Source organism: Phoca vitulina, unplaced genomic scaffold, assembly GCF_004348235.1.
Source record: "Phoca vitulina isolate PV1807 unplaced genomic scaffold, GSC_HSeal_1.0 scaffold1, whole genome shotgun sequence".
Taxonomy (NCBI): domain Eukaryota; kingdom Metazoa; phylum Chordata; class Mammalia; order Carnivora; family Phocidae; genus Phoca; species Phoca vitulina.
In genome coordinates, this window is record NW_022589704.1 from 7788383 (window position 1) to 7800748 (window position 12366).

Sequence of the window (12366 nt, forward strand, 5' to 3'; positions counted from 1 at the left end):
GAGGGCTCATGAAGAGCAAGGGGGCGGACGGGCACACAGTGGTATTCTGGAGAAGCTGCCCCACTCCCGGGGTCTGACCTGCTGCACTTGCTCCTGTCCTGCGTCCTCAGGCTCCCAGACAAGCGTGAGCTCAGGCTTCTTGCCCACCTTCTGGAAGTGGTGGGACCGCAGGGGCAGAGCCTGGGGGCACACACATCTACGTCTCAGGTTGTAAGCTCCTAACTTTTGACCCTGCAAACCGCACCCCCCCCCACCCCGGAGGCAGCTCCCTACCTTTGCCCGCCTCTGACTGGCCTTGAAAGAGCTCCCTGACCCCGTGCCCAGCAGCAGGCTGTCGACCTCTGATTAGGGACCACCCCACCCTTGCCTCTGGCCTCTGGCCAGCTTCCGTTGAGGCCGTATCTGAGGGTGACCGAGTGCTGAGCGGCAGGGGCTCATCAGGGACTGTCTACTTGAGGCCCGAGGTGGACCGGGCGCCTAAGGCTAGAGGGGTGCCGACCCCTGCAGGCACAGGCTGAGGGCTGGCTTGTCTGCAGACCTAGACCTGTCTGATGACCGACACCTGAACTTTTGTCCTGCTCAGTGAACTTCAGGACCGGAGCCCTGACGAACCCCAGCAGGACTCCATTCTGTCTCTTCTGCTTTACTTATGCTTATTCCACTCTGTGTGCGGGGCTTTGCATTCCCCCAAGGGTTCTGGATGTCAGGAAATTCAAAGCCAGGGTCAGGGGCCAGGGGGTGACCTGCTAACCGCAAGGTCAGCTGAAATAGGTCCCTCAGATGACATAAGCACAGGCACCAAATACCCTCGGAAAGAACCTTGGAATAAATAGCCATACAGGGCAGGACCCAAGGCAAGGACTGGTCTCTTCCTTCTCTTCAGGGGACACAGCTTCCAGAGTGGCCACGGACCACTCTCTGCTCTTTCCTTCCTTCACATTCCCATGAAGAAATCCCCCAAGGCTTGCAAGCTCTGCCATCCTGCACTGGTGAGGGAGGGGCCCGTTCTCTTGAGCCTGACTCTTGGCCTGGATCCCTCACCCCAGGCAGGTGCAGCAGGGTGTCCCGGCATGGCCCATCAGGTGGGCTTGGTGCTGGGTGGCAGAGGGAAGCCAGGTCAGGGACGGCACGCCCTCTGCCACCACATGGCCAATGTCACCACCACGGCTTGTATTCTCCCGGGCAGGTAAGGACAGCAACCCCAGCCTGTGCTCCCATCCTCCATGCTTGTGTGTCTATCAAGGGCTGTCCCTGGGCCAGGCCCCTCCCTCGATGCCAGGCAAATACGGAGGGGACCCCGGCAGAGGCTGGGGGGGACACGCAGGTGAAAACAGACAGTGCGGTGGACACGGCCTGGTGTGTCTGTGGGTGGGGGAGGGCTCTGGACAGAAGCCACGAGGTCCCGGCACTCACGTCATAGCAGATGCCCTCGGCAACCTGGCCGCGGCGGCCCGTGGTACTCACATTACAGTAGACACGCTTCTGCACCCCGTAGCGCAGGACCAGCACGTCGAAGGCTTGGTTCAGGACGCCCAGCACCATGGCTTCCGACTCCAGGGGGCCGCTTTCCTGCAGGGCAGGGCTCTAGCTGAGGCCTGGCCACGGGACGTGGCATCACCCCCAGGGCCCACCCCAGCTGCCGGGGGCCCCTGAGCTCCCTGAGAGCTCCCTGTAAGCCGGTGCCCAGGAGGGGAAGTGGGGTGGAGGAGGGGGAGAGGGGGCACTGGGGGTGGCCTCACCTTAACCAGGATGGCAAAGAAGAGGCCGGTGCTGAGCTCCTGGACGCGCTTGGAGGCCATGCGGCGGTCATTGCAGTGGTCGGCCTGCTTTTGCAGGGCCTCGGACTCCAGGTCGGGCAGCTCCCCGTAGCCTGGGGAGAGGGTGGGTGCGGGGCTGCTGGCGGGGTGCTGTGCGTATGCCGGCCACGGCTGGGGACAGGCGGCACGGTGCTCCCTGCCCAGGCAACATGGGGCCCAGGCGGCCCATGCTGAGCTGAGGTCTCTCTGCTGCCCAGCTCCGAGGGTTGGGGGGGGGCAGCCACGTTTAGGGCCCTTGGCTTTTGTATAAGACTTCTAATGAGCTCTACTGCAGCCGACCCCTAGCATGCTCACGGCGGGGTGGGGGTGGGGTGGGGAGGGTCTCTGGGCCCAGGCTCCCCTGCTGCTCGGCTGGCCACCCCTCAGGGCCTCTACAGCCATGCAGTGGCCTCTGGCTGCTAGGTACCCACTCTGGGCCTGGGCAGCCCTTAGGTGGGCGCAGGCCTGCACGAGCCCCCGGGCTGTCCTTCTTACCAAGCGCGGCGGCCAGGAGGCGGTGCACCAGGACGTCGGCGAAGCGGCGGATGGGAGAGGTGAAGTGGGTGTAGAGCGGCACGTTGAGGGCGTAGTGCCGGAACTGCGTCTGGTCCTGCAGCACCCCCGAGCAGAAGTACAGGGCCATCTGGGGGGGTGGGGGCGGGGTCTTAGAGCCAGGCCGGGCCAGGCCACGGCTGGGTTTGCCCTGCCAGGCTGTGACACTCGGAGGCTCGGGATGGGCTGCTTTGGAGTGGACTGACCCACCAGGTCGCAGGCGGCTGACCGCGGGCCTGAGGAGGCCAGGGGCCATTCTCTGTAAGGGGACCCAGGGGCTGCCATGGGGCTGCGCCCAGCCACGGCGCATCCATGCCCCTCTCCCGCTGAAGACAAATGTGGGCCTTGCCCCGGGTTGTGCAGACCCCTCGTGGCGGCAGCACCGAGAACAGGCCAGAGAGCACCGCAAGGGGCCCACCCCGCCTCTGTGGGCACAGGGGGTGCGGGGAAACCTCCAGCTGCTGGAGGGCCCCCTCCCTCAGAGCCCTGTGGGGCCGGTCCCGGAGCCCTCGGGGAGGGCGGACCACGGGCTGAAGTCTGAGGGCAGCTGGGGAGGAGCTCGGCCTGCTGCTGTCGTTTTAGGGGCGGTTACTGCCAGCGACAAGCAGGGAGCGGCTCTGGTCTGCTCCACGGGATGGGAGGAGGGGAGGCGGCCTGTGGCCGGCCGGACAGGGCCTGCGGACATGCTGTGGAGGCACAGCGGAAGCCGGGGCGGCCACAGGGCTCTGTGAGGACACGGAGTCCGCCGCTGCCGCCACCCGGCCAGAACGGCCCGTAGAAGAGAAGGTGCGGGACGCCTGGTACCCGCCTCCAGGGACATGGGCAGTGGGCGCCTGGCTCCCTCCTCTGTGGCCCAGGCCTAGTCTTTGGTGGTGACCGACCTCATGCCCTCCAGCCCTGATCCCGGTCCCGTGGAAGGCCATGCTGGCACCCTGGCACCTCCGGGCCCCCCTACCAGCAACCCCGCGCCAGCCAAGGGAGGGAGAGGCCCACCAGCCTCCAGCCTCAGCCCTCGTCCCTGACAAGCCGTCCTGGCACCAAGACTCAGAGGTCTGAGTTCAAGAGGCCCCTCTGCAGGGGAGGAGTGAGGACCGGGGTACACGAAGAGAGGCCGAGTTTCTCCAGGCCTCGGTGGTTCTGCTGCGTGGGTGGTTTGGCCACAGTCCCTGCAGCTGCCTGCCCTGTGGCCCCCGAGCTCTCGGGGCTGGGACTCAAGCACGCGGCGAGGAGCAAGTGAACAGGTTCCTCACTGAGGGTCAAAGTCACACCCTTGGGTGTTCACTCGCTCGCTCCCCTTGCTGCCTGTGTGCTCGGCCAAGTGGACAGCTGGCTCCGGTTACCGTGTGTGTCGGGCCAGGAGTCAGGGCGCAGCTGGTGATGACCTGCTCAGCTCCCCGAGGCCGCCTCCCAGCTCCTGCTGCAGCCTGGGTTATGTCCGGGGCAAGTCACCGGGGGACGGCGGGGGCAGCCTCCACGCCGAGCCACGTTTGGGCGTTGTTCTCAGTGGTGGTGGCCCGGTTCCCCACATGAGCTGGGGTGAGGAGCACAGAGGCCCTGGTCCCCTTCCTGGCTGGGAAGGTGCCTCTGGGTGGGGTGGGATGGGTGGGGACTGTGGCTTTTCTGGGACAGCAAAGTCCCAGGTGTCCTGTTTCAGCTGCTTCCTTAGGACGTTTGTGCTCATTATTGCCGCCGCTGCCTGGTCCCCTGTCCCTGTCCTAGCTCTCAGGGGCACCAAAGAAACTCCATAACCCCCTGCCATCCGCTCCCCATACAAAGGCCAGCCCTGAAGGTCACTCACTGGCAGGCAAGGCCAGAAGTCCACTCTTTTTCAGGCTCTGGGGGACTCAGGAGAGGAGAGCTCCTTTCCACAGAGCTCCAGGGCTAGTTTGACCTTGGAGATGGACAGTTCCAGACACTTCCAGAGGCGGGGGGCAGGGAACGGGAGCCCAACTGGCCCTGCCTGGCACAGTCAACAGGCAGTTGCTGAGACCCAGGGGTGACCGTGTCTCAGAGCAACTAGAGGGCAGAGTGACATCGAGTCCCTTGGCCACAGGCACCCCTGCCCCTCTGTGTGGCGTGCTTTAAAGGTGCTTGGTGGGGGCAGACGCTTGTGACCAGGGACCGGGTAAAGACAGCCAGACCCAAAAGGGCCCCGATGGCTCCATTCCTGGCAGAAAATACGAGTGTCAGGAAATAAATTGGCTGTGGCTAGCTGAGGTGACCCGGTTCTTGTGAACAGACTGAATCTGCAGAGTGACTGAGCCCCTGAAAAATGGTCTGTCACTGCCCCCTGGCCAGAATGGGGCCCAGAGCTGGCCCCATTAGTATCTGCAGACCCTGCTGACCTGACAGGCCGGTGGGGTGGCTCCTTCCCAAGATGCTGGGGCCTGCAGGGGCTGAAGCTCAGCCTCAGAGGGCTGAGACGTGCTGCTAGGAGCAAGTTCATTGTCTACCTCCCAGGCTGCCCGCCCGTCACACTGCCTGCGATAGGCCCACCGCCTAACTCCTCTCCTACCAGCTAGCAAGAGGGAAACTTCTCTGCCTGGGGTCCACAAGGCATGGTGGGGGCTGATGACTTCTCCTCTGGGCAGGCTGCTATGGGAGACAGATAATCTCCTCCCTCCAGGGTGCCCATCCAACTGAGTTGCTAACTAGCCCCCATTCCTTCCCCGAGCTGGTCTGGTCTGCGGGGACTGGGCACCGAAGGCTTGGTGTGTGCCTGGGATGACTCCCGGCCTTCAGCTAGGAAACAGAGCCCCAGAAGCCATGCAGGGGGCAGCGGGGCTCAAACTGGGCCCTTTAACGGCCCCACAGAAACCATCCTTGAGCAGGTAAGGCAGGCAAGTCTGTGTAGGACTGTGTAGGACGCAGATCGGGCTCAGGAGCTCAGGGCTCACTTGTCCTAGGTAATGCCTGGGGCTGTCCTCCCGACCCCTCCCCTTAGGTCCTCTGCGTGTGGAGGTCAGGGATGCTCCTGGGAGAAGGGGGAGGTTGGGGGACCAGGCCCCTCCTTACCTGCATGGGCCGGGAGCACATGTTGGTGAGCACTTCCTTCCGGGCCAGTGAGTACTTGTCATCTCCAAATGTTTTGGTCAGACTTTTCTAGAAGCAAACCGTGTGATAGGCAGTCAAGCTGGGGCAGGCTCTGGGGCCCCTGTCACCCTCTGACCATCTGAGACCTGGCTCTGGGGAGGAAGGGTATGCTGAGGGGCTCGACCCTGCTCAGAAAGCCATGGTGGAGTGCGGAGGCCAGCAGCCCCCAGCCGTTGTCTCACACTGGGCCGTGGCTCTGACGTCAGCCCTTCCATGTCTTGTTGGCTGGACAGAGAGACTGGTTTCCAGTTGTCTGACCTAAGGCATCTCTCTGCCTACCCCAGGCTTAAAAGCCCAGATGGGAACAGCCTCCCTTCCGGGGGATCAGAGCTCAGGCCTGCGCCCCACAAGGCTTAGTTCCAGGAAGGGAGCACTTGACACCACTTACCATTAAAACATTCTCGGGCTTCCAATCATCTCAGCCCCCTACTGAAAGTTTCTGGGCCCAGCCCAGCCCAGCCCTAGCCGCAGGATCCCTGCCCATGGAGGACTGTAGAGTGGCTTTCCCTCGGCCTGGTCCTGGTGGGGAGCATGGCCCATGGCCAGGGCCTCTGTGACTAGGAGGCCTCCTCTCCCCAGGGCCTCCCCCTTCCTCTGCACTCCCAGCACTCACATTGAGGGCCCCGGCAGAGCTGAAGTCCATGGGCAGCCCCATCTGTTCGCAGAATTCCACGAGGTCATTGAGCATCTTGGTCTGGGGCGGGGGGTGCCGGCGCAGCAGGGCACGCTCAGGGAAGGTGCGGTGCGTCTTGTGGGCCACTGCCATGTTGGCCAGGAGCATAAACTCCTCCACGAGCCTGCAGTGGGGGTGGGGGGGATCCAGCAGGGGTCAGGGCTGCCGCTGCCTCTTCTTTCCCAGGCTACCTGCAGGCTGGCTCTCTCGTGCCCTTTGGTCTCAGCCCAGAGACGCCCTCCTGCCACCCAATCTCATCCGCCTTGCTCATGCCCCTCTTTGCGCTAACTCCTCAGTAGCTTGTGCACCACCTCCGCGTTGTCCTGGGGGGGGATGGCATCTGTCTTCTTCTCTGCTGTGGCCCCTGTGCTTGGCACCCCAGCACCCTGCCTGACAAAGAGAAGGTGCTCAATAAAGCTGTCTGCTGAATGACTCGCCTCCCAGGACACCAAGGGGCGTCCCCAGCTATAAGAAAACAAGATGCCCAGGCCTGCCAAGAGCGCTTCCTGGGGGTGCGTAGAAGGTGGTCAGCAGACCCAGGGCTCCCTTCTCTTCCAGAGGAGAGGAGGGTTTCTGAGGATGAGCAGGAGGGTCACAGACAGCAAGAGGAATCACACATCCTGGGGCGAGGTAAATGTGCTGTCGAGGTGTTCAAATCTCAGTTAACCTCTTAGGATTGAACACTTGAGTTGCTGCCCTCGCGTGCAATTAGAATCAACAAGTATGGATAGATACGGCTTCGAGTGGAGAGACAAAATTACCCCCAGGACCCAGGGAGAGGGGAGAGGAGCGGGGCCTGATGGGGGAGGAAAGAAACGTGCCAAGACTGAGGAGTCAGGCAAAGTGGGAAGCTGGATCGCACAGCCCTGAGGTCGGCACCCCCACCCCCCAAATCTGGGGCAGGAGGCCATGTGCTGCTTCCCCCACCCAGGGCTCCGGTGGGAGGATGAGCAGATCACACACAAGCATGAGAGCAGAAGCCCCTGGAAAGGGGGCTTGGGCACGCTGCTGCCATCGTGGCCAGGGTGCCCTGTATGGGGACAGCCTTGCCCAGTTCAGGGACCACTCTCCCTGCCTTTATTCTGGACCCCAAGCTGCACGTCAAGTCTGTGCTTCTTGCAACGGAGTCAGAAGGGGTCAGGGAGTGAGCTCCCGTAGCCCTGCCAGCAAGCAGCCGGAGGCCCGAGATGAACTGCCTCTCGCTGCAGGTACGGGTGGTGCTTTAGGGTTAGCCTCGTCACCACGCCAAGCTCTTGGAAAGAAAAGCAGCCCGTGATGGGTGTGGGGGGGACGGACAAGCACGAGCTGACAGAGCCCCTCCTCCCCCCAGACTGGGCCTGCCATGGCAGAAGTGTGGCTCTGGTCTGCCAAGCTGTTCCGAGAACACATCTGTCTCTCCCAGAAGCCCTCTCTACGAGGAGGAAGGGCTGCAGGAATGGCCCTCTGGTGGCGGCACCATCAGAGGGACCGGGGCCAGGTCTGCGCCTTGGGAGAAGTAGCCCCTCCTCTGTGGGCCTGACTTCGGGCTGGCCTGCTGTGGGGCGTAGGACGCCAGCGTCAGGCCTCCGCTGGGCCCTGTACCACGCAGGAAACCCTAGGTGTGGAAGGAGGAGTTTCTTTGTCCCCTATTGTGTGCTCATAGCCATTGCAGTGACCGTTCTGCCTTCCTCTGCCCCCCAATCTGTCCTCGTGCACAACCCTTCCTGCTGAGAAACCTCGGAGTTCAGGCACTGGAACCCGGCCACCGTCTCCTAAGTGGCGGTCTGAATCCCGGCTCCGTGTTCTTGCTGTAGGAACAGGCACGACTCCGGGACCTCTTGTGACCCCCCCTTTCTCTCAAATGTAGAGTAGGGGTAGCAGCACCTGCTCCACAGGGTGGTCGTGGAAACCAATGCGAATATCACAGGTTATAAGGGCATCCTGGAGGATACCCACCGTCCAGGCCCTGTTGAGTTTCATCCCTGCCATTGGCCCCCCCTTACCTGCCTTTCCCTCACCGTCCCTGAAGGCCCAGGCTGAAGGCTGTCTCCATCACCCCCTGGGTCCTTAACTGCCAATGAGCTACCTGGCGGCAAGAGCCAGGCTGTTCTGCGGTCACCTGTGTCGCAGTTTAGCACTGTTGGACTCTTCATACTTGGTTTTCCTCTTTCGATCTTGTCAACCCAAGAGGAGTCTCAGTCCCTGCTCAATAAATGTCTGATTCGCTTTGCTGGCTATTCTCGGTCAGATACCAGATGCGTCATCACCTGAACGCTCCAGATGCACACCGTCGTTCATCTGTCTGTTCGCTCCATGAACATTACTGTGTGCCGGGCGGTTCTAGACCTGTCTGCCCACGCAGTCTGAGAATCCTTGTGGGCAGGGCGCCCATGGTCTGTTACTGGGAGCCCCGCAGTCTCCAGCCCAGCTGCAAGCTTGGGCGACTAATTAACACCTATATAGCTTGGGGACTGACCCTGGGCTGTGTTTTGTTAGTGTGGCCAGCAGGGGGCAGCATGACCCCATAGCAGGGTTGCGGTCAGGCTGCCGGCGAGGGAGTGCTGGGCCGGCTAGAGCAGCCGGCAGGGCTGTGGCATTCTAGCCTGTCCCCACGGGTCAAAGGAACTGAATGCATGGGGTACCTCCCCGGCTGGAGCCGCACTCCTGCTCCCAGTTCCTGCAGGGGCTCTCCCGCCACATCTCTCAGGTTCTCAAGTAAGGACGGAATAGGAAGAAAGGGATGGGGAGAGTGGGGCTGATGCCCAGAGCCCCAGGCAGTGATAACGGACCACGGTCAAGCTGCTTCTCCATTACTTGGACCCCCCTGGGCCCCCGGGACACTCCCACGAGCGCCCGAAGCTGGTGGGAGAACAGCCAATGTGCTCCTATAACCTAGAGAAGTCCAGCGAAGCTTGAGATGCAGAGGCTGACCTTGGACAGGTCCCTCGTGCCTCCCCAGGGGCTCCATTTCTCCCAGAGTGTCTCAGCTCCTCCCTCAGGACGGGGGGGGGGGGGGGGGGGGGGGGGGGTGGGGGTGGAGTCCTGGGGTGGCTGGGGGGGGGCGCGGGGCAGTTGGGGGAGGGGCCGGGGGGGAGGGGGGGGGCAGGACGTGAGAGGGGAGCCTGCTGCATTCTCTCCAGGAGAGTTTGCTGATATCAAGCATTCATCCCAGAAAACTGTCAATGTCACCAAACTGGGAGGTGGAGGAGCAATAAGGCCGACTCCCTGGGTGTTGCCACGGCTCATTAGTGTTCTAGGATAGCTGCGGGGACCGTTTCCCCACAACCTGTCCTTAAAATCCTTCTTATACCAGCGGGGGGGGGGGGGGGGGGGGGGGGGGGGGAGGGGTAGAGAGAACACACAAGCTGTGAGCGGGAGGAAGCAGGAGCGGGGCCTGGAGCACTGTGGCACTTCAGTCCTGGGGTGGCTGGGAGGGGGCACGGCGCAGTTGGAGGAGGGTCCCCAGTCAAGTGTGGGAACAGGAAGGCCAAGGAAATGCCAAGTGGCCAGCAGCCAGATTCCCCTGAGTTCAGGATTTACCGTCAAAAGCAGGGGCAGGCACCACGGAGGGAGAATTGGGGGGGGCGGCAGTGGGGGTGGGGCAGGCGGATGTCTCCGCTCTCCTCTGAGGCCAGCGAAGGCCCCCTTCCCTGGCTCAACAGGTTCCCCCCTCCAGGGGTCAGTTCCACTGAAAGGCCAGCAGGGGGCCCCCCAGCATCTTTCTTCCACAGGACCTGGGACGTGGCAGGGGCAGCTTAGAACCCAGGAACTTCTGGGCAGGAAAGAGCCTTAGTTTAGAAACTGCAGTCCTGTGGCCCAAGGTCCAGGGGGCTCTGGGCTCCCATTCAGTGTTCTTCTCCTCAGCCAAAGGGGCTGAAGGCTTGCCGTCTGTGGGAAGGCAGGGCGATCAGAAGAGGAGCCTCAACAGTTGGCTTATTCACCTTCACCCTGATCTTCCCCTGTTGGGGGCCGGGCAGCCAGACCTCAGGTGATGCCCCAAGCTGTTCTGGGTGGCCAGGATGCACCCCTGAGAGCAAACGCCACACACCAGAGCCCGGGCCGTGGGGATGGAGGACGCTGCTCCCGGATCCAAGTACCTGCCCCGGTCGTAACCCATCTCCTCCTCCTGCTACAGCATGGCACGGGCATGAGGTCACTCGGCCCCACTCGGAGGGCGGAGGGGAGGCTGCAAGTCAGCAACTGCCTGACAACTGCTCTAAATGGGGGCTCAAGGAATGGCCACCAGCCAGGATCACCTTCCAGAACAGCAAGCCAAGCCCTTGGAGGTGGGGCCTCGGTCCCAGTCCTGACATCTGCTGAGCATGTGGAGCCCGGTGCCACTAGGGGCCCACAACTCTGGAGGTCTTGGGGGCGGGGGGGGGGGGGGGCCTGTGACAGCCAGCTGGGGGCCGTGCCAGGATGCAAGCTCGTCAGCACTCATCCTCAGCATCCCACCTACCCGTGCTCTGGGCTTCCAGGTGCTGGGGGTGGGGGGGCAGGGGCGGGGGGGGGCAGGTGAGGGGCTTCTCATCCCAGGAGGAGCTGAGCAAGCCTAGAGCTGTCAGAGTCCCTCACCAGCTAGGGCAGGCGGCAGGTAAAGGCCACAACCAACCTACTCACAAGTACACACAAGCTCACACGGCAAAGGCGACTCTGGTCCAGAACGGTGTTTCCCAAAGTGTGTTAATGTTACTTAGAGAAAAAAGTATGAATATATATGAAATGCTAGGGGGGACGATGTTATTTGATGTTTTTATAACAGGACATTCCTTTGCCTTTAGGAGGCTAACATGCACCAGGACTACAAGAAGCTACGGGATGTGGCATTTACTGTTCGCTGACGACTGGACTTGGGTCATAGCTGCAAGGACGAGGTCTGGGAGAAGACGCTCTACCTGGCAGGGGTCAGACGGTGGCCACATGAGCAATGGGCTAAAATCGCTGCCCTTTCAGAGGAAGGCTGCCCATTCTTGACCATCGGAGGAACTGGACTGAATGCTCCTCCGCTGGTCTGGGAGGCTGTGGCTCTGTTTTGTTAACGAGGAGCCTGGGGGTGTCTGTGGCCAAGAAGCCCCTCGGGTGGGGCTGGGGGAGGGTGGCGTCCCAGGGTCAGGCTCCTGCTTCTCGCCTCTCCTCCTGCCTCCCACCACCGGTCCTGCTTCCCTCCGTGCTCCACGCCCACGGGCCAGGCCACGGGGAGAGGAGAGGCTAATGGTCAGCAGCTCAGCAGCGGGCCTGCGAATTCCAGCTCTGCCACTCACTCACCAGCTGTGTGATTTCAGAAAAAATTTTCAACCTCTCTGAATCTCAACTGATTTACCTGAAAAATGGAGGTGCAATATACAAGTGCTTGGCCTTCACGAATGACACTATTGTTACGCCTATTGCGAACTCTTATTGCGCCTACTAACCCAACCCCAGGATTTGGGTGGAACACACAGAGAGATTCCCGGAGGCTCCTGCTGCCCTCCCGCCCCAATGCCACCACCTCGGTCAGGCCTCCAGCTCTGACCAGCTGGCCTCCCTACTTCTAGTCTCCCCCTGCTGTTTACACCCAAAGCGGGGCATTCTTTCTCGAGGGCAAACCTGGTCACATCTCTCTCCTGCCTGAAGCCCTTCTGCGACTACCACCGTCCTTGGGACAGTCCACCTCCTTGGTAAACTGAGGTTTGCCAGGCTTTCTGGCATGTGCCCGGGACCACCTCTCCCTTCTCCCCATCCCCGACTCCTCACCATCTAGCTAGGCTGACTTCTTGCGGCTCTCCCCTGCTCTGTCTCCTTGTACTACTGCTCTCTTGGCCCATCTGCCGGCCCCTCTCCTCTCTTCTTCCTCTGGGAAGGCAGCGTAGGACCCTACATGCTTCCTGGGCATCCCCTCCCAGCATTTCACTCACGCTGCCGTGATTACCCCTGATCATCACTGTATCTCCCCTCTCCATCCCAGTGCTGTCTGCTCTGGTCCCATACGAGGCTCGTGGATGCCCCAAGCTGGCACGGTGCAGACGCCCCATAAATTTGTACAGATTCCCAGGATGGGCACATTCCGGAGTTGGGAGGGCTGGGTCCCTGCCACCGTGCCCTGTTCTTAGGCACCCAGCCCTCACGCATCTACGTCTGAGCCCTAACACTCGCTGCCAGGAGTCGTTGACAGCTTCAAGCTCTGCCTAAGAAAAGACCTTGGCTGGGTCCATTCCCAAACAAGGTGATGGAGAAGCAAAAGCCCTTCCGGCTTTCCCCACCCCTGGTCTGAGGAGCAGCATGCTCCATGTACGA

General features: G+C 61.9%; 1 protein-coding gene across 3 annotated transcripts in view; it reads right to left on the bottom strand.

The window, feature by feature from the left end:
- The window catches only part of DIS3L2 (DIS3 like 3'-5' exoribonuclease 2), a 346894-nt gene that overhangs the window by 5309 nt on the left and 329219 nt on the right, over positions 1-12366 (bottom strand). For all 3 annotated transcript variants that reach the window (XM_032399177.1, XM_032399039.1, XM_032399109.1), the window contains 6 exons: positions 6055-6238; positions 5364-5450; positions 2292-2439; positions 1740-1870; positions 1465-1569; positions 79-180 (listed from right to left, as the gene is read on the bottom strand). In XM_032399177.1, coding sequence (XP_032255068.1) covers positions 79-180; positions 1465-1569; positions 1740-1870; positions 2292-2439; positions 5364-5450; positions 6055-6238 — 757 coding nt within the window. The remainder of the gene's footprint in view (positions 1-78; positions 181-1464; positions 1570-1739; positions 1871-2291; positions 2440-5363; positions 5451-6054; positions 6239-12366) is intronic.